Source organism: Olea europaea, unplaced genomic scaffold, assembly GCF_002742605.1.
Source record: "Olea europaea var. sylvestris unplaced genomic scaffold, O_europaea_v1 scaffold1973, whole genome shotgun sequence".
NCBI lineage: Eukaryota > Viridiplantae > Streptophyta > Magnoliopsida > Lamiales > Oleaceae > Olea > Olea europaea.
The window spans coordinates 190,208-211,523 of NW_019237586.1; the positions used below are offsets into that span (position 1 = coordinate 190,208).

Sequence of the window (21,316 nt, forward strand, 5' to 3'; positions counted from 1 at the left end):
ACTTTTTTCGACGTTTGCAGCCTGAAAATCAGCACAAAAAATGCATTTGATGAGAAGTGTATGTCAAACAGTTTGTGGTAACAGCCAAATAAGAGGCAGTCACAGATGGGATACTGGCTTCGCATCTTAGTCCAGATCCTTCAACAGCTTGTGATCTTTAGTTTTCTCTGAATTTGTTCATAATTTCTTCCATTGAACTAGATATCAATGCAGTCATGGAATTGGACATACACTGCATGTGCAATTTGATATCCAACATGTTGGTATGGATTTCACCTTGCATGCGAACAACAAGCTTCAATTTTTTTTTGCTAATCAGACTTCAAAGATGATACATGTGACTGCATAGCCTAAAACTGTTGCCTAGCAACCGATTCTCCGATTGGAGATTAGATACCTATCCTTTGAAATAATTACTCAATTCGTCGAAATTTATTTGTGACCTAAGTAATATGATCTAGAACATGACAAAATGTGCAACTCCACATATTTCAAAAACAATAGTGCTGCATTAGTGGTCACCTACATCTGGATTGGAGAAGTATTCAGGCCCCTCGAGCTTCGCAGTCGAAGGGTGATCATTAGTCGCTCAGTTCATTATACGGGGGTACGCTTTGGATATCCTTCTCGCTGTGTATCCATCGAGACTGGGAATTGTCTCGTAAATCCACACTTGAAAGGCTATGAGCAAGCTTTCGAGTCTATAATGTGTTGTTCTCTTACTCAACCCCTCCTTCAATGAACTTACTAGCCTGTTAAACAGTGACTCACCCCATGGAAACACACTCATCGCATTAAAATCTTCAACTAGTACAAACAAGAAGTGATCCATAGTCTTCTTTTAGTCTCTCGAATATAGATAAGACGTTATGAAATACAATGCATCAAACATCCTCATCCGGAATGTCAGTCGCACCAAGAAATGCTTCTTTGACATCTTCATGAGTAACATTTTTCAATGTTGGAAAATACAAAATTTTCAAATGTGATGGAGTCTTATCCATCCTACTTGTATCAGCATCGCTAACGTTTCTCAGCCCAGTTACTAAACAAAACTCTAAAATTGAGAACCTTACAAATCTTCCAGCTATGTTGAACCACATCTCACTGTCATTAGGTTGTTGCACCTGCCCCAACAGAAAGTAGCGTATCAGCTAAGATTGGACAATAATTTCCTCGCATTCCAAGAAGTGGGAGAAACACAAATTCTGAAGGATTCAACATTGGGCTTCATTGAGATTGTTTTTGAAATTTGACAGCACACCTTTCACCTGGGTAATTGTAATTTTACCCGAAAACCAACTCTTCTCGGGTATAGTATATCTCTAGGCCTGCAACATCGGTCACAATAAAACGCATTAGTTGGTCACAGATAAGAATCCAGGTAGACACAACATCAACATATAGGTCGCAAGTCCCTTCCAACAGATTAGAAATCAACAACACACATAGAAAACGACACAATATCGTTCCATAATTCACAAATGAACAACACTTTTGAAGACAGCATTAAAAACCCTTTCTAGATTTCAGTATTTCGATTACAAATACACACAACAAAATCAATGAAATATACCTCACAAATTCAAAATACTTCATCCATAGACATTACCCATCGATTAAAATGTACATAGGTATGCTCGAAATAAATGAACAATTGAAAAATTGAAAACACACCTTCTTCGCGGGCGATTTTGTGACCGATAGTTCGGATTTGTGCCTTTTAGAGGATGGATCCTTCTGCACTTCATCAACCTTCCTTTTACCTCTTCTTCCTGACTCACGGAGTCCAATTTTCTCCCTTCGTTTATCACTCCTTAAACGAGTCATTCTTGAAATTTTAGAAGATTGTGGTTCAACTGTGACCACCTTTTTTTTTTTTGGAAGGAACCTATAAAATATACATAAACACGAAAGTGGATGAAGGTCGACAGGGAATCGTTGGAGAATGAACAGGGGTGAATGACAGAATATGGCTTGGATGAACGACGGTGGTAATCGTAAAATATGGATACGTGAGGGAACGTGGATTTTATGGAAAGGATGTGTTGGGAGGTTTTAATGAATATAGAGTTTCCAAAATTTTAAAGACGTGAATTTACGGAAAATAGTTATTAAATAATTTTAAAATAATTAATAAATGAAAAAAAATCTGATTACTGAAATTTTAAACTTCCACTCTAATTTGGGAACTATGAATAGTTAAACTATGATTTTATGTAATTTCCACAAAGGAAAATTACATCAAATCCTATTTTTATATTTTGTGGAATTTCACCAGCTACACTAATTATATTAAGGATTCTTTTTTAAAATACAATATTTATTTTTTTCCAAATATACTACAAAATATGAAGTATAAGCAAAAAATGCAAAATATCCAATCAATCCCATAATTTACACATTTTACAAGCTAAAATTATTCCACCAAAGATGCCACATCTCACACCCCCTAAATCTTGCCCCAACAATCCCCAATCTTCCCGTCACCATTGCCATAGTTTGCCCAAAAGTCAAGATTCGAAACACAATGATCTTGAATGTGCTATTTACAAATCGTATCTCAATCTGTGTCAAAACCTTTTTTATTCAAAAAAATCATATAGCCGAATTGCAATCTTGGCATCATGTGATTTTGTTGTGTGTTATATAAAACACAAGAGAGAAAGGTACATACACCATTCCAAGTTCTAAATAAAACAGGCCGGCTTCACAAAGTCTTATTGGTGATTATAGAAACAAAAAATGACACATTACTTTGTAATGTAATTAACAATTGGTAGCTGTTAATGACTAGACTGCAAATGTTGAGGAAATAGCTTTGAAAATCTCTCAGTGGCCAAAGGCATTTGGAACACACAAAAGAGTTACAGTTATTACTCAGGGTATATATCTTGATATTACAGAGGATGGAAAAGTAAAGTTGTTCCCTGTAATTCGATTGCCACAGGAGAAACTCGTTAATACAAATGTTGTAGAGTATCCCAAATATTGAATTATGTTAGTTTTTTCTCAGAACTAATCACACATTCATGAAAAGTGTATATGGTTCAAAGAATTTTTCCTAGAATGGAAAGGTTCATTCTAGTAGCTTTATTGTTTGAATGAAGGAATAGACTTAGAGATTTCATCATACTCACGCTTCTCATTCGATGAGCTACTGGTGTTATCTCGTCTCAAATCTTAGCATTTGTACCTAATTGATTTGACTGAATCTGATTACTTTGCATTTACTTTTGTTCTGGGGGACGCCTTCTTTGAGGATTTCTATCTCGGTTCAAGAGAATCCCATTGAAGATTGTGTAAAAGCATGTTGTTATGCATCAAATGTCATTATTCAAATGTCTGGTTGCATTGCTCCGAGAAACCTGATTTTAATAAGGCAATTTTTTTGAAAAATTTTCATGGCTACTCATTGCATTTGATAGTATTTTACATATGTAGTTTGCTCTCTCTACCCATGTATCGCTCAAATCATTTTTTGCAAGGGATTTTGATTGGACTCCAAATCACAATTGCACAAAAACTGCCATGGCCTCGACCATGAGCCAGCTCCAGCTCCTTCCGTGCCACCACAACCAACACTACTTTCCATAAATCACTATACTACTATTGAAATACTCGAACATGCACCTAACCGTCCTTGTTTAATAAGTAAACCAATATTGTATCCATGTGAATTCTAATGTGACCATCAAATTCAAAGAAATGTGTAACCCCATAATTTGCTTGAAGGAATATGAGTCATTCTAATTGGATTTATTGGTTCCAGCAAGCCAAATAAAACTTTACTATGTCAAGAAATTCATCATTTGGAAAATTCTATATGTACATCAGCCATGCCAGAATTTTTACAGTATGAACACGTGGCGATATTTTGAATTCAAAAAAAGGGGTCAAACGGTCATACCCACTTTGTTTTTCTCCCATCATTATTATCCACCAGACCCACTTCTTTCTCTCCCATCATTTATTATTCACCTAACCACTCAACCCAACCACTCATATTTATCACTATTGTTTCTCAAACTGACGGTGTGTATCTCTCTCATTATCTGAACATAAACATCTGAATCTAAAAATTTCCAAACCCCGTCGGTGCTACCATCTAAAAGTTTCGAAACTACCGATGCTGCCGTCTCTGCAAACTGTCGGTGCTACGGTCTCAACTTTTCCAAACCGTCAGTGTCTGAAATTCTCGAAATCAATTGTACGGTATGTGATATTTCCAAACATCTATAAGCTACTATATGTCGTAGTGTTGATATATATTCTATATGCATTTTTTGCCTTAATCAAGAACAAGTACTACGGTCTCTCTCTCATTAACTTTTTCCTGAAATGATTTGCATTTTGTCTACCAATTTTATATTGTCTTCTTAGTTCTCAGTTATTCAATTGTTGATATATATTCTATATCAATTTTTTTCAATGCTCATAGAATCAAAAGACAACTGATTTGTTTGAAAATAATTTGTATAGGGAAATGCCGGCTCATTGAATGATTCTTCTTTAGAACTCGAGATCTTGAAAATAATGTCGTGTTCAATTGAAAATAATGTTGTATTCAACTGTTTTATATTCCAGAGTTTGATGTTGTGCCATATGACGATGAACTAGTGCATTACGAAGGTAAATCAAATTGCTCTTCTTCAGGATCATATAAGTTCAGCGAACCAACTATGGACTTGTCAAGTGTGTTCCAAAAATGCGTTAATGTAGCCGACGAAAATGACCAATTGGAGATTTATCTCAATATAATTCCTCACAAAGAGAAACGAGATCTAGATGATGAGGAGAAAACAAAAAAAAAAGGTGTTAATTAGACGGTGTATACCAACCTTGCTCGAACTCCTCACATCCCTGTACATCGTATACCAATTGTGAACTGTGGAAAGAATAGAAGCTTTGTGTCTATGGTTGCCAAATTTCTCTGGGAACTTCTTTAAAATGTGCCACAAACACCATCTGTGCTTTGTATTCGAAAAGGCAATTTCAACTGCATTCTGCATAGCTCGATCTTGATACGTAATAATTCCACTTGGAGCTATACCATGCATACATTCCAGCCATGTCCTAAAAAGCCATACGAAGGTCGTTGTATCTTCATTCGAAACCAATCCACATTCAAGGAGAGTTGGCTGCCCATGATGTGTCACCCCAGTAAATGGAGCGAATGGCGTATCATACTTGTTAGTCAAATATGTGGTGTCAAATGCCACTACTTCCTCGAACTCCTTACATGCTTCTCTACACCTATTATCAGCCCAAAAAATGTTCTTCAGACGGGCATCAACATCCAAGTCTATACTAAATTAGAAACTAGGACTGGTTGTTTGCATCTTCGAGAAATACGCATGTATAGCAACAATATCTCCTTCATCAAGTCATAATCGATGAACCTTATCAATGAAATTTCTCGACACATGTTATATTGCTATAACCACCAGCCTTAACTACTGCTGAGTTAAAACTCTTGTGCTACGGTATACTAGCAATATCATTTATTTTGAGCTGTCATTTCACACGTACGCTAATCTCGCGATTGCAACAATACAACCTTGATTTTGATGGGCTTGTTTTGTGATTGTGCTCTAGGTGGAGAGTGTTAATACGCCACTTTCCATTTAGTTTAGAACATACTGTCAGTCTCGCTTTACACCCAGTTTGGATGGTTGGTTGAGGCTTACCACTAGTTCAACAGCCTTCTCGGCTGCACGTAAAAGTTACGTAACGGACAACCCCGTCGTCACCTCTCTTTGACTTCCTTATTCTAATGGGAAAACCGATTAGGAATGCACAGTTCTTGTAAAATTCAAATACCTCATTTTCATCGTTAAATTTCATTCCAACATAAGGCAGGATAATCTCAGTCTCTTCCTAAAAGTTGTTATCCTTCGGACTGTCATCTTCGGAATCTAGAATTTCTAGATATCCTGCATTTACAAACGAAAAACAAAATCAATTCTCATAGCTGAGACAAATGTACATAGTTCTTAATAAACATTTGGTGGCCATTTTCTCTGCTTAAATATTTCAATTATTCAATTATTTTAATATCTATGATGCATGGAAACTTCAAAAAAGACTTGATAGCATTTTTCTTTACTTCTTGATCCATGGAGATAAAATTATGATAATTTTCTTAATGAAAAATGCTGATCAATGCAAGAAGTATTGTAAGAGCCCGTTCTTTTTAGTTCCTGCTTATTAAAAGGTTAATGAAAGGTTAATACTTTAGAGGATGAATGGTGTAAGAGCACATTCAGCTCCTGCTTATTAAAAGTACCTTTTGAGGTCCTTAATTGAGTATTATTACTCTGAATACTTCACAAAAATGCTGAACGAGTTTTCTTTCAAGTGAGCTGAACATTCTTTCATAGTAAAAACTAACAAATGCAAACAGAAAAATTAATGAGCCATTTGCTACTCTAATTCATGGCAAAAACTAACAAATGCAAACAAAAAAATTAATTAGCCCTTTGCTACTCTAATTCATAGGGGATTTTTGGGAAAAACATAATCTGCTACCTTTTGAGAAATGTGCAAACAACATCTTTAATCAGTTACCTGTGTTGTTGCCATCGTTGGAGTGGTCACCGTTGGAGTTGCTGACTTCCATTTTGACTTCATCTCCATTATAGCTGGCTTTAGGGTCCACCGCAAATGATGGGAACAATAACGCATCATTCGTCATCGTATGTCTCCGATGTCCATGTCAGTGCTGTCGTCGATTTTCCCGTCGTTCCATTTGTCGGCAGCGGTGAAGGATTTGGGAAAAAGTACGATTTGGGGAAAAATGTCTCGCAAATGTTAAATGGCGGGGAAATTCATTTGTCCGACAACGTGTTCTTTTTTTTCCATTTCAGCCACGTCAGCATAATGTAACAAATTCGGTAGGAAGAGGTTGTACGTGTAGACTAATTCTCATCATTTTGATCAAAAAGTAATAACTATACACAATATAGCATTTACAGATAGAATAGCAATTGATTAACAACAATCTGTGTACTGTGCATTAGTACAGTAACATTTCTGTATAACATACTCTCTGGTAAAATAATATAAATGCACGAGAATCATCCAATTTATAATATAATCGATTACACAACATAGAATGTTAAGCATAGACATTTAGCAACCTAAATTAATAGTCTCTAGCGAATGCGTGATGACATGGTAAATGAGTTTTGCATCATCATTTAGTCATTAGATCATCGTTTTTCGCTTCTGTACATCGTTAATTGGCTGAGATTGCTTACACATTCTCATATTGTGTCCCATAGTTTCATATCTTCCAGAACTAGTTGATTGTAAAAATTCCACCTTGATCTTCTCCTCATCTTCTTTGGCTTGCCTTGTTGCCTCTTCAATCTAGTAGGCAAAATATAGTCACGAAACCAATAATTATCTACTTTCCATTGTGCATGATCTTCGAGTGGTATGATATTCCCAGCGTAAAAATTCACATAATAGTCTTTCGTGTGATACGTTGAAAAGTAATTGTACAGTAGATCGCATCTATTCCCAATTACAGCTAATGATGTAGAATCCCATCCAACTAGAAATAATAGCGCGTGCATGTCATCAATGTCAAATCAACAACATGTTGCATCATCTCATCTGACACTTGATACAAGAAATCATTTGATGTGAATACGTACTACACACGATCTTTAAGTCAGAGATAGTACATTACTTTATGCCAACTTATCGTACTATAATTGCAGTGCATAAAGGTTATAATTTTTAAATGTAAATATAACTATACATGGTAGAAAAATTCACTAGTTTGATATTTAATAAAAATATTGACAACTAATTTGGAAGTAGTACATCTGTTGAATGATTCATCAAGGATAACGGGCAACTATTGAAAAAGTAATTCAATGGATCATGTTATAAATAAATCTCAAGCTACAAACATGGAGTAATATTCATATATTTACCATAAGTTTCAACGAGGGCTTTGCATTCGTTCTTAGCAATTTCTCCAGTTTCGACGCAAGCCGTGTCAATGTCTCATGTGCATTACTGTCAGAAATTTCAAAGAAATATGGTAGAAGTTAGTTAAGCATTAGAACCGTCCCTTGCCAAAATTGATCTATGCGATGAGGCAAGAATGCATGATTTTGTTCTTTTCAAATTTTTTAAACCTCATAAAAAATAAGCATAAACCATTATGTTTATGAAATTATCTAGTAATCCACTTAATCATAAAAATCAGCAAAATAAGAACATATTTTTTGAGAAAAATTACTGTAAAAATAAAGAAAAAGTATCATGAAGAATTCACCACATGTTTTACTTTATGAAAATAGAATATAGGCAAACCTAGAAGAATATTTGCCATCATCTTCATATGTGCTGTCCATATCTCGATCAGTGCTTCTACTTCTTGACCCATACTGGTCAAAGCCTCGACTTCTTCCTTGGTACTCATTGTCTTTGTAGCCCTCACGGCCATATAAGTACCCACTCCCCATACGGATTATATTTGGTATTTCAACAAACTAGAGTGAAAAATATAAAGAATGCAAAATTTTAGTAGTATTATAAGTAGAGATGTTGAATTGAGTCAATTTTATGTAATCCAGTATTACTGGATTACATAACAAATCATGAAAATTCGATGGCTACCGGACAATTAAACACAAAATCAACACCAAATATTGAAAGAAAAAAATGGAATTTACAAACGGAAATACAACATTCATAATACACATCATAGCAATAGATTAGGTTTACGTAGAGTGATGGAACAATTACCTGTATTCAGTCTTTCAAAATTTTTGGAAGATAACCAAACCAGTAATCGAAATCGACATCTTGTAAATTGAAAAAATTCCTCAAGCAAGAATCACAGAGAAAAAGATTATTGGCCTTGCGATTTGAAATTTTAATAGTAATGGAGCCAGAGAAATCATTTTGAATTTGAATATCCATGTGACCAGCTTATGATTTTGCCCTGCGATTTGAAATTGTAATAGTAATGCCAATCTGTTTCTCTCTGTATTTGATTACTTCAATTACGGGCACAGAAAGGAAAGTTTCATACGTGGTAATATTGGTCTTCGTAATTTCAGATTATAATGATTTTTAGTAGTATAAGATTAAATAATATATATATATATATATATATATATAAGGCATATATGAATTTTTCCTTAAATTTTTAATTTTATTAAAAAGGTAGTAATTATTTTTGTTTTCAAAAATCGGGTATATCCACTCCACTCCACCCAACCAAGTTAACGAAAAGCATGAAAATAACATTCGACTATCAGTGTAACCCACTATAGAAAAAATGATATTTTACAACCAATATTTTAACGATCAAATCAATTTAGTCGTTAAAAACTGTTTTCATATCAATCCGAGGCAAAAGACGTTTTAATTCAGAGTATATGCTCGAAATTATATAAATTGAACCATTCAATCCATTTTTTAAACTCAAAATCAATTCAACTATATTGATATCTAGGTACTCCTTTCTCCCAATTTAAAAATATTTTTTGAGTTTTTGAGAAGTTAGAAGTAATTTCAATTGAGAAGAGTATTGCTGATCATATAGAATGGCCTATGTGGAGACCTCACATTCATACACGTGGCAAGCATCTAAGAATTGCTGTGGAAGGGATCAATATCCGAAGTTGTCATATGGAGCGCCGAGGTCGTTTCACTAAGATCTTCCACGGTGGTTTACCTTTTACTACTGAACTCCTTGAGTATCCGAAGTCCTTGACAACCAAAAGAGGGTCGGGCAAGTACTTCTTTAGAGTTGACTGATGTGACGCACCCATTTAATGAGTGTCAGGAATGTAAACCTAGGTTTGTAGGATGGGTGACCTCTTGTCAAAAGTCTATCAATGTAATTAATATGGAATATAGTTGATGTGACACTAAGGGTAGGCAGATCAGGCTACGTGGATCCAATCGAACAGTGGCCACGTCGACCTGATATTTATAAGTAATTCTTGTATCATTTAAAAGGGGGGGTTTTTTTTAATCACAAAAGGGGGGAATACTATATATGTCTATTGCCGATTGTTTATCTTTTTCTATAAATACACTATACTATTTACAGCTTAATTTCAGCCACGTCAGCATAATGTAACAAATTCGGTAGGAAGAGGTTGTACGTGTAGACTAATTCTCATCATTTTGATCAAAAAGTAATAACTATACACAATATAGCATTTACAGATAGAATAGCAATTGATTAACAACAATCTGTGTACTGTGCATTAGTACAGTAACATTTCTATATAACATACTCTCTGGTAAAATAATATAAATGCACGAGAATCATCCAATTTATAATATAATCGATTACACAACATAGAATGTTAAGCATAGACATTTAGCAACCTAAATTAATAGTCTCTAGCGAATGCGTGATGACATGGTAAATGAGTTTTGCATCATCATTTAGTCATTAGATCATCGTTTTTCGCTTCTGTACATCGTTAAGTGGCTGAGATTGCTTACACATTCTCATATTGTGTCCCATAGTTTCATATCTTCCAGAACTAGTTGATTGTAAAAATTCCACCTTGATCTTCTCCTCATCTTCTTTGGCTTGCCTTGTTGCCTCTTCAATCTAGTAGGCAAAATATAGTCACGAAACCAATAATTATCTACTTTCCATTGTGCATGATCTTCGAGTGGTATGATATTCCCAGCGTAAAAATTCACATAATAGTCTTTCGTGTGATACGTTGAAAAGTAATTGTACAGTAGATCGCATCTATTCCCAATTACAGCTAATGATGTAGAATCCCATCCAACTAGAAATAATAGCGCGTGCATGTCATCAATGTCAAATCAACAACATGTTGCATCATCTCATCTGACACTTGATACAAGAAATCATTTGATGTGAATACGTACTACACACGATCTTTAAGTCAGAGATAGTACATTACTTTATGCCAACTTATCGTACTATAATTGCAGTGCATAAAGGTTATAATTTTTAAATGTAAATATAACTATACATGGTAGAAAAATTCACTAGTTTGATATTTAATAAAAATATTGACAACTAATTTGGAAGTAGTACATCTGTTGAATGATTCATCAAGGATAACGGGCAACTATTGAAAAAGTAATTCAATGGATCATGTTATAAATAAATCTCAAGCTACAAACATGGAGTAATATTCATATATTTACCATAAGTTTCAACGAGGGCTTTGCATTCGTTCTTAGCAATTTCTCCAGTTTCGACGCAAGCCGTGTCAATGTCTCATGTGCATTACTGTCAGAAATTTCAAAGAAATATGGTAGAAGTTAGTTAAGCATTAGAACCGTCCCTTGCCAAAATTGATCTATGCGATGAGGCAAGAATGCATGATTTTGTTCTTTTCAAATTTTTTAAACCTCATAAAAAATAAGCATAAACCATTATGTTTCTGAAATTATCTAGTAATCCACTTAATCATAAAAATCAGCAAAATAAGAACATATTTTTTGAGAAAAATTACTGTAAAAATAAAGAAAAAGTATCATGAAGAATTCACCACATGTTTTACTTTATGAAAATAGAATATAGGCAAACCTAGAAGAATATTTGCCATCATCTTCATATGTGCTGTCCATATCTCGATCAGTGCTTCTACTTCTTGACCCATACTGGTCAAAGCCTCGACTTCTTCCTTGGTACTCATTGTCTTTGTAGCCCTCACGGCCATATAAGTACCCACTCCCCATACGGATTATATTTGGTATTTCAACAAACTAGAGTGAAAAATATAAAGAATGCAAAATTTTAGTAGTATTATAAGTAGAGATGTTGAATTGAGTCAATTTTATGTAATCCAGTATTACTGGATTACATAACAAATCATGAAAATTCGATGGCTACCGGACAATTAAACACAAAATCAACACCAAATATTGAAAGAAAAAAATGGAATTTACAAACGGAAATACAACATTCATAATACACATCATAGCAATAGATTAGGTTTACGTAGAGTGATGGAACAATTACCTGTATTCAGTCTTTCAAAATTTTTGGAAGATAACCAAACCAGTAATCGAAATCGACATCTTGTAAATTGAAAAAATTCCTCAAGCAAGAATCACAGAGAAAAAGATTATTGGCCTTGCGATTTGAAATTTTAATAGTAATGGAGCCAGAGAAATCATTTTGAATTTGAATATCCATGTGACCAGCTTATGATTTTGCCCTGCGATTTGAAATTGTAATAGTAATGCCAATCTGTTTCTCTCTGTATTTGATTACTTCAATTACGGGCACAGAAAGGAAAGTTTCATACGTGGTAATATTGGTCTTCGTAATTTCAGATTATAATGATTTTTAGTAGTATAAGATTAAATAATATATATATATATATATATATATATAAGGCATATATGAATTTTTCCTTAAATTTTTAATTTTATTAAAAAGGTAGTAATTATTTTTGTTTTCAAAAATCGGGTATATCCACTCCACTCCACCCAACCAAGTTAACGAAAAGCATGAAAATAACATTCGACTATCAGTGTAACCCACTATAGAAAAAATGATATTTTACAACCAATATTTTAACGATCAAATCAATTTAGTCGTTAAAAACTGTTTTCATATCAATCCGAGGCAAAAGACGTTTTAATTCAGAGTATATGCTCGAAATTATATAAATTGAACCATTCAATCCATTTTTTAAACTCAAAATCAATTCAACTATATTGATATCTAGGTACTCCTTTCTCCCAATTTAAAAATATTTTTTGAGTTTTTGAGAAGTTAGAAGTAATTTCAATTGAGAAGAGTATTGCTGATCATATAGAATGGCCTATGTGGAGACCTCACATTCATACACGTGGCAAGCATCTAAGAATTGCTGTGGAAGGGATCAATATCCGAAGTTGTCATATGGAGCGCCGAGGTCGTTTCACTAAGATGTTCCACGGTGGTTTACCTTTTACTACTGAACTCCTTGAGTATCCGAAGTCCTTGACAACCAAAAGAGGGTCGGGCAAGTACTTCTTTAGAGTTGACTGATGTGACGCACCCATTTAATGAGTGTCAGGAATGTAAACCTAGGTTTGTAGGATGGGTGACCTCTTGTCAGAAGTCTATCAATGTAATTAATATGGAATATAGTTGATGTGACACTAAGGGTAGGCAGATCAGGCTACGTGGATCCAATCGAACAGTGGCCACGTCGACCTGATATTTATAAGTAATTCTTGTATCATTTAAAAGGGGGGGTTTTTTTTAATCACAAAAGGGGGGAATACTATATATGTCTATTGCCGATTGTTTATCTTTTTCTATAAATACACTATACTATTTACAGCTTACACACTGTGAAATACGCTCATGTGCACAATATCTCCTAATGATACATGTTGGCCATTTTATGAGGTCAACAGATTGACGCCGTTTGTGGAAAACTTGGAACAGCTAAACTATGAGAATCTTGTAGATAAAGTAAGGAAATCTTAATTTTTCAGAAAAGGTCAAGAAAGAGAACCTTTGAGCAAAATGAAATATCCTTGAAAAAAGGATCACTAGGGAAAGGCAAGGGGAGTGCAGCGTACACACCCTGAAAATAGCAATCATGCACCTAAAAAAGATATTTGAAAGATAGCATGAGTACTAGCGAAGAAGAACCTGCTCCTCGAAGAATGAAGGAACATTTTGAAGAAAGGGAACCCTCGCACACTGTCCCAACATCCCCCCACCAATTTCAACAACTAAGTAGACAAGGTGGCTCATGCGGCAGGACTCGAGGAGCTTCTTGATTGATTGCTAGGTTCACTAAGGCACTGACCACTATGGCTGAGAATATGAGAAAGATTACTTAGAAGAATCTTGCTACGCATGAGCTGCTAAGAAGCATGCAAGGCCAAGGAGGATATTCAATCCCACCATATGCTCCCCAAATTATTATGGAGGAGACGATGAGGTTCATAGCCAGGGAATCGAATATTAGTGATACCCAAGGGAAGATGACCCCCAGGAGAGAGAAGTGGGAGTAGATACCTCAACAAATTACTCTTCGAACCAATACTCCGAAGTCCCCCTCAATTTTCCACGTAATACAACCCAGGAAATTCGGCTAGAAGGTCAATAAGTGTTTTTGACAGACTAAGCCCAGGACAACTTAGTAATAGGTGTGATCGACATCCGACGCCTAGGGATAGGCAGCAAAAGGGCCTCGATTGGGAGTGCCCAATGAGCCTATGGGAGGAAATGCCAACCCCCACCTAGAAATATGTTAGAAAGGAGAGCTGAACAAACATAGCAGCGAACGGAATAGTCCCAACTGCCTGTGGAAGCCCTCAATATAGGAGAGGTAATTCCAATGAACTCATTAATGGCTATGCAACCTGACCTTGGATAATAGGCTCGCTCATCAGGGGAAGGAGCTAGTAATTCAATATCGTATGGGATATGGTACTTTTCTCATACATTCATTAAAAATGGGGCATTTGCAATAGATTGAATTTTTTCAGCCCCCAACCCTCAATTTCTAAGGAACAAGATGTGATGTGAGTAGAAGATACCCCCACATGGATGGTCCAATCATTGCCTTTTAACAAGGCCAACTCCTGTCCTTCAACAAAGAGGAAGCCCGAAAATTGAGGTGACGGGCTACACACTTTATTTTTCAAGATGGCGTACTTTACGAACTAGGTTTCTCCTTGCCCCTACTCCGGTGTGTAGGTGGAGAACAAGCTACTTATGTTCTGAGAGAGATACATGAAGGAAAGTGTGGCAACCATTCTGGAGGATGGGCTCTAGCCCGAAAAGTTCTGAGATAAGGATAATATTGGCCGACCTCGAAAAAGGACGCCCAACAATTTGTGAAGAGATGTGATAAATGCCAATGTTTCACGGCTGTCCAACAACAACCTTCCCAGGAGCTCAATGTTGTATCAGCCCTTGACCGTTCGCCTAGTGGGGCGTTGATTTGATTGGACCTATGCCTAAAGGATGAGGCACACCTGTTTTTCTATTGTGTCAATTGATTATTTTACCAATTGGTTTGAAACCGAATCTCTATCCAAGAAAACCAAAGCAAATATTTCAAAATTCTTGTGGAAGAACATTATCTGCAGGTTTAGGATTCCTCACTTGATTGTGTCAGACAATGGGTGCCAATTAGACAACAAAAAGGTCAGAAACCTATGCGACGAACTGAGGATCAAGAAGCATTTTTCTTCCCCACATCACCCCAGGCAAATGGACAAGTTGAAGCTGTTAACAAGACCATCAAATATACCTTGAAAAGGAAGCTGGATGCCTCAAAAGGTGTATAGGTTGATGAGCTACCTCAGGTCTTGTAGGCTATCTGAACTACAAGCAAAATCGCCACTGGTCGAACCTTTTCTTCCATGACCTATGTAGCCGAGGCAATGAGTCTAATTGAAGTGGGATGAGCAAACCTAGAAGACTATACTTCAATGAAATCTCCAACGAAGAGTTAAGAAAATGTGAACTGGACTTCCTTGAAGAATGGAGGGATGAATCCTAGTCCAAATTGGCCATTTACCAGAGAAAGATGACGAGGTACTATAACTCGAGGGTTAAGAAAAAGGCATTCTGAATAAATGACCTCATCCTTTGAAGAGTGTTTTTATTCACAAAGGAGGCTGGGGTCAAAACCCTAGGTCCAAACTAGGAAGGACCTTATTGCATGGAAGAAGAGGTCTGAGTTGGTACCTACAGAATCAAAATCTTGGATGGAAAGGTACAACCTCATCCATGGACCGCGGAACATCTTTGAAAGTATTTTCAATAAACTTTGTATGCAACCTTGTAATAGTTTATTAATTCAACGAGTTCGGCATTAACTTTGTGAGTTATGTTATTATTTTAAGTTAAGTCCTGAAGTAGACCACTTTATTAATCGACAAAGTATGGAAAGAGGCTATTATCACTATGCGACGATCAACCTGATATATAACAAAGTAAGCTAAACAACCGAACCACCAACACTTCGTAAGTGCTGAATAAAGAGTAAAATACTTGCATAAGACGAAGTTATAGTATGAAGTCAGTGAACATGTACAAACGTACAAACTCGTAAAGGGAAAAATTTCCATTAATCGTTACAAAAATGGTATATAGGGAGCCTCGGATGCCAAAGTAACATGTAAAAAATAAAAATAAACTCCTATCTAAATAGGGGGGGAGGTGCAAATAAAATTATTGCATTGGGTGCCACTTCGTGGACATCAGCCTTTGCCTCTGTGACTTCATCCTCAATCTCAATAATCTGACTCCCCTCTGCCGACGTTTGTGGCTAACCTCTCTCCTCCAAAAATTCTGACCTTAGTTCAAACGTATTGATAGCTTGAAGGTTTGCCTCAATCCATTCCACCATCTTAGTATAGGCATGCCTCCGCCAGTAATCCCCAAAACTTTGTACTTTTCCGTCAGGTGGAAATTAGCAATGTATCTCTTTTCTGCTTCAATACCAGCAGGTTCGACCTCTCTCTTCACCGTCTCAACCTCCTCCACTAAGCCAGAAATATAGGAGTTCAGCTCCTCCACTTGCTGCTTCAAAGAAGCATTCTCTTTATTGGCCAACTCCAGGGCCTCAGCAGCAATCCTCTGGTGGTTATCTGATGTCTCCACTCGCTTCGTTAGAGAGGCCACCTCGCTCTGAGACAGGTGGACCTCCTTTTTCAAATTTTCAATTTCTGCTAAGGCAGAAGCAAGTTTCCTTAGAAGCAAGTTTCATTAACTCTTTGACCTGGCTCTTCTTTAAAGCCTCCACTTCGGATGAAGATCTCTTAGCTGCTTCCTCGGCTTCATTGGCCCGAGTTAGATACCATTTATTTTTATTCATGAGCTTTTTAACGAGGGCCTCGGCCTCGATGGCAGTTCCAAATGCCCTCGCCATTTGGCTCACCATTGTTATAAGTACATCAACACATTCCATGGACTCCACAAAGGATTGCCAATGCTCCGTTCAGTACTTGTAAAGCATTACTGAAGTAGTTTGCACTCCTGTAGGCAGCATCGTCAAAACCTTCGGGGCCAACTCATATCTCCCAGATCACCTCCCTTGTACCATAAATTTTAATTTCCACATCAATGCTAGGAAATTAGACTTGGGGGGACTAGCATTACCACATGGATTTCTTTTTTCAAAGATTATAAATTCCATGTACCACATGAATGATCATACATAGACTTGGGAGACTATTGTTGCTGATCATACAGAATGGCCCATGTGAAGACCTCACATTCATACACGTGGTGGCAAGCATTCAAGAATTGGTGTAGAAGGGATCAACATCCGAAGTTGTCACATGGAGCGCCGCAGTCGTTTTACTAAGATCTCCGAGGTGGTTTACCTTTTACTACTGAAGTCCTTGGCAACAAGAAGAGGGTCAGGCAAGCATGTCTTCAGAGTTGACTGATGTGACGTGCCCATTTAATGAGTGTCAAGAATGTTAGCCTAGGTTTGTAGGGTGGTTGACCTCTTGTCAAAAATCTATCAAAATAATTAATATAGAATAGAGTTGATGTGATACTAAGGGTCGGCAGATCAGGCCACGTGGATCCAGTCCGACGGTGGCCACGTCGGCCTGATTACTATAAATAAGCAATTCTTGTATCATTTAAAAGGGGGATTTTTTTAATCACAAAAAGGGGAATACAATATATTTCTATTGCCCTCTGTTTATCTTCTCCTATAAATATACTACACTATTTATAACTTACATACTGTGAAATACGTCCATGTGCACACTATCCCCTAACGACATCTGTTGGCCATTGTACAATCAAAGTTAGTTTATCGGACAAGGTTAATATATTGGCTATAATAATTTAAAAAAAATATATATATAAATTGTATCTTGATTGCGAAACTTCTGCAGGTGCAAAATCCATTTTAAAGAGCTGCAATTGCACACTTCGCATCAATTTAATCTCAATCTATCTATTAGTTGTCTTCTTTTGATATTATTATTATTGACAACACTCTTAAAAAAGTCCTCTATAATCTCTCTACTTATTTCGTTGATAATTTATTTACATACTCAATTTGGTTAGTATTTAATTTGAACATTATTTTCTGTAATTTTGTTTACTAAAAGATGACTAATTTGACTAAGCAAATTAGTGGCATGGTTGATTAAAGTTTTAGATCTAACGAGCCTGTCTTGTCATCGACTTTACAACATAATAATCCGAAGAAATTTTTAACCAACTAAATTCAAACATTGGCAATAAAAGATGTTGTCCTATCAGACTGTAAGTAATAAATTTGATCAAATTTCTGCATGGATATTGTCCCACGTAGAAAGATGAGAATGTTATTAAAATAAATAAATAAATAAAAAACAAGCAACTGTCAATTTAAGCACGGAAGCATGCAGATTTTGTATAACGTGATTAAATTTCTCCATCAAAACTTCAAAGGAACTTCAGGAATTTTTTGACGAAGTACAAGGCACAAGATGCCCGAAGAGAGAAATATATAGTCGGCAGATATTTGGATGTACGACTCCGGCGAGGCTGCTATCTATGCTTTACGACCATGCTGTGACAGACTGCAGCGAATATGGTCGCCTGAATCTTCCCAATCACAAGGACCCACAGCGAATTCGGACTTTGCGATGTTGCACTTAGACCTTGTTTGATTGAGTTAAAAATTATATTTTTAGTAGATTTTAATAAAAGTTTATAAAAAGAATGGTTAAAAAAGTCAATAAAAAATTGTGGATCATCTTAAATGTGTGGTTGAAAATAAATTTAAAGAAAACGAGTTTTAAGAAATGGGGTTCAAATATGGGCTTAATATAAAGGATTCTTAGATCTATAACAAAACGAAAAACCTATTATTGATTTATTTAACTTTAGCTTAATTGTTTAATCTACTCATGACGATAGATTGATCCTTAATTGTCACGCCAAATTGGAAGTGCTCAATAATAGATAAGTTTTTCTGCTGACATCGTTATCTTAAATTACTTGAATCTTCTATATAATTTGCTAAAATTAAGCCAATAAATCAACAGACATTGAATGTAATGAGGAGGTAATGAGGTCACTTAATGGTAATGTTAGCATTGATGAAAATATTACGTTCCAAATGAAGTCACGATCCAAAATCAATCGCTCCTTGAACAAAGTCGGATGATTATCAATTCATTTTCAAGGTACTTGAGTTAGGAGAGTAATTTGGTGATTTTCATTGTACAAGTTGATGATTAGACTTTATATAAAGAGGCTACGGATGATATGGATGCAATGATCTATTAGACGTCGATATCTTGAAATAAAGAATCGACAATGTGATTAAGACATATGATTTTGATCAGAACTTTAATGAACCTTGTATCTATAAGAAGATACAAGATAAAATTGTATTTTTTTCTAGTACTTATGTGGATAATATTCTACTTATTAAAAATAATATGTGTGTGTCACCATCTATGAAATCGTGGTTAGCCCAACAGTTTCATATGAAGGACTTAGTGAAGCTAGTAATGTTCTAGGTTTCAGATCTTGAGAGATTGAAAGAACAAGAAAATAGCTTTGTTTCAAGTCTCGTATGTTGAGAAGATACATGTCAGATTTGCTATGCAAGTTTTTGTCCTTAGAAATCGAATCCAACTATCTAAGAATCAGTTTTCTAAGATTTCTAAAGAGATTAGGTATATGAGTAGGATACTTTATGCGTTGGCAATAGGTAATCTCACGTATGTTATACTGTGCAATAGACTTGAGATTTGTCATACTATTGGTGTGGTGAGTCGAGATATGTGTAATCTTAGAATCAAAATATTGAATGGCGATAAAGCATATATTTTAGTGCTTCTGGAGAATAATGATTTATATGCTCCTTGTCGGATCTTGTTTCGATAGGTTAAAATGATTCGAACTTCCAGAGTGATGAAAACTATCACATGTGGTGAGACATTATTTGGAGAAATATCAAGCAATCATGCATTGCTGATTCCACCCTGGGTGCCAAGTATTTGGCAGCTTGTGAAGTTGCTAAATTGGCTATACGACTTAGAAAATCCTTTTGGATATCGAGGTGGTGCCTATATCTGCACCGTCCTTTACATTGTATTAAGATTATAGTAGGACTATTGCAAATGTTAAAGAACCAAAAGTTATTTGGGGTAAACACATTGAATAAAAATATCATCTATTAAAAGAGATGGCAGAGAAAATGTGGTTGTCAATAAAATTGCTATTGGGATGAAGTTGCACACTCGTTTACTAAAAGCCTGTTGGCTAAGATTTCCGAGGGATATTTGCAAGACACATATACTCAAGGCAGGGCACGTAGAAGTTTTTCAGATTGTGCGCCATATTATATATTATGCTAGGATAAAATGATAATTTATAATAAATAAATTGTGATTTTATTTATTTATTATTGAGTATGCGAATTAAAGTGCCTATGATAATTTATGAGAATATAAGTTGGGTACTTCCGTAGATAAGTACAGTGTGATACAACTTATATTTTGATGATAATTATTTGTTCACAATCAATGTAAAAAGGGTTGGTTTCTTGTACTGGAAGATTGTAGTATTAATCGATTCACTATTGAAGTTTGTGATTTGTCATTTTCACAAAAATAATTAAATGTGACATTAGTATACTTAGAGTGTATTGAACGAACCACAGGTCGAGTTTTAATTCTATAGCATGATCATGCGGAGAATCAAATTTTATTTGATCGCTGTGTATTTCATCTATATCTATTGATAGTGTTAAGTATATTTTTTCGTGATTTTAATGGTTTTTTGATTCGTTAATGGGTGAGATCAATTGGATTAGTCAAATATTTTAATGAGTTGGAAACTTGAGAATGAGTGAAGTAGGGAACATAATTTGTGTCGGGAATCGTCATCCTATAAAATGGATAGAGTGACTACTTAAATATTTTTTTGTAGAATGGTTAAAATTAGAGTTAGCAACGGTTAAATTTCGATATCTATTATTAGTTCACATGACCGCTGAAGAAAATGATGCTTAAGTTAGTGAGAATAATTATGAGGGTAAAATGGTCATTTATTCTCGTACCTAATTATCGGATCTCGAATGAGAATGAAATATATATGCGGCAAGTCAGAGGAAAATATTACGAGTTTACTGACTTTATGATCTTATAAATTTTGAGAGTTCAATCTTTTACCTTTAGTAAAAAAACAAAGATTAATAATTTGATTAGGTGTTCTAGGATCAACTAGACATGATTTAATTATTGGTGCTTGGATAATATATGACCGATCAAGTCCCTTTGTATCTCCAGAAAGTATTGAAATTTAATTACGAGAATTATATTAGTTTTGGGCTTAATTGTAATTACT

The 21,316-nt window shown here is 35.4% G+C and overlaps 2 protein-coding genes across 2 annotated transcripts; both read right to left on the reverse strand.

Moving 5' to 3' along the window:
• Positions 1-7,209: 7,209 nt before the first annotated feature.
• Positions 7,210-8,521, reverse strand: LOC111379346. Its single transcript, XM_023002706.1, has 3 exons — positions 8,335-8,521; positions 7,950-8,034; positions 7,210-7,374 (listed from the first exon to the last, which is right to left on the reverse strand). Exons 1-3 carry the CDS (start codon positions 8,484-8,486, stop codon positions 7,210-7,212), a joined length of 402 nt encoding a protein of 133 aa, XP_022858474.1. The 5' UTR covers positions 8,487-8,521.
• Positions 8,522-10,297: 1,776 nt separating this feature from the next.
• Positions 10,298-11,750, reverse strand: LOC111379349. The gene is made up of 3 exons (XM_023002708.1): positions 11,564-11,750; positions 11,179-11,263; positions 10,298-10,603 (listed from the first exon to the last, which is right to left on the reverse strand). Exons 1-3 carry the CDS (start codon positions 11,713-11,715, stop codon positions 10,439-10,441), a joined length of 402 nt encoding a protein of 133 aa, XP_022858476.1. The 5' UTR covers positions 11,716-11,750; the 3' UTR covers positions 10,298-10,438.
• Positions 11,751-21,316: the final 9,566 nt, after the last annotated feature.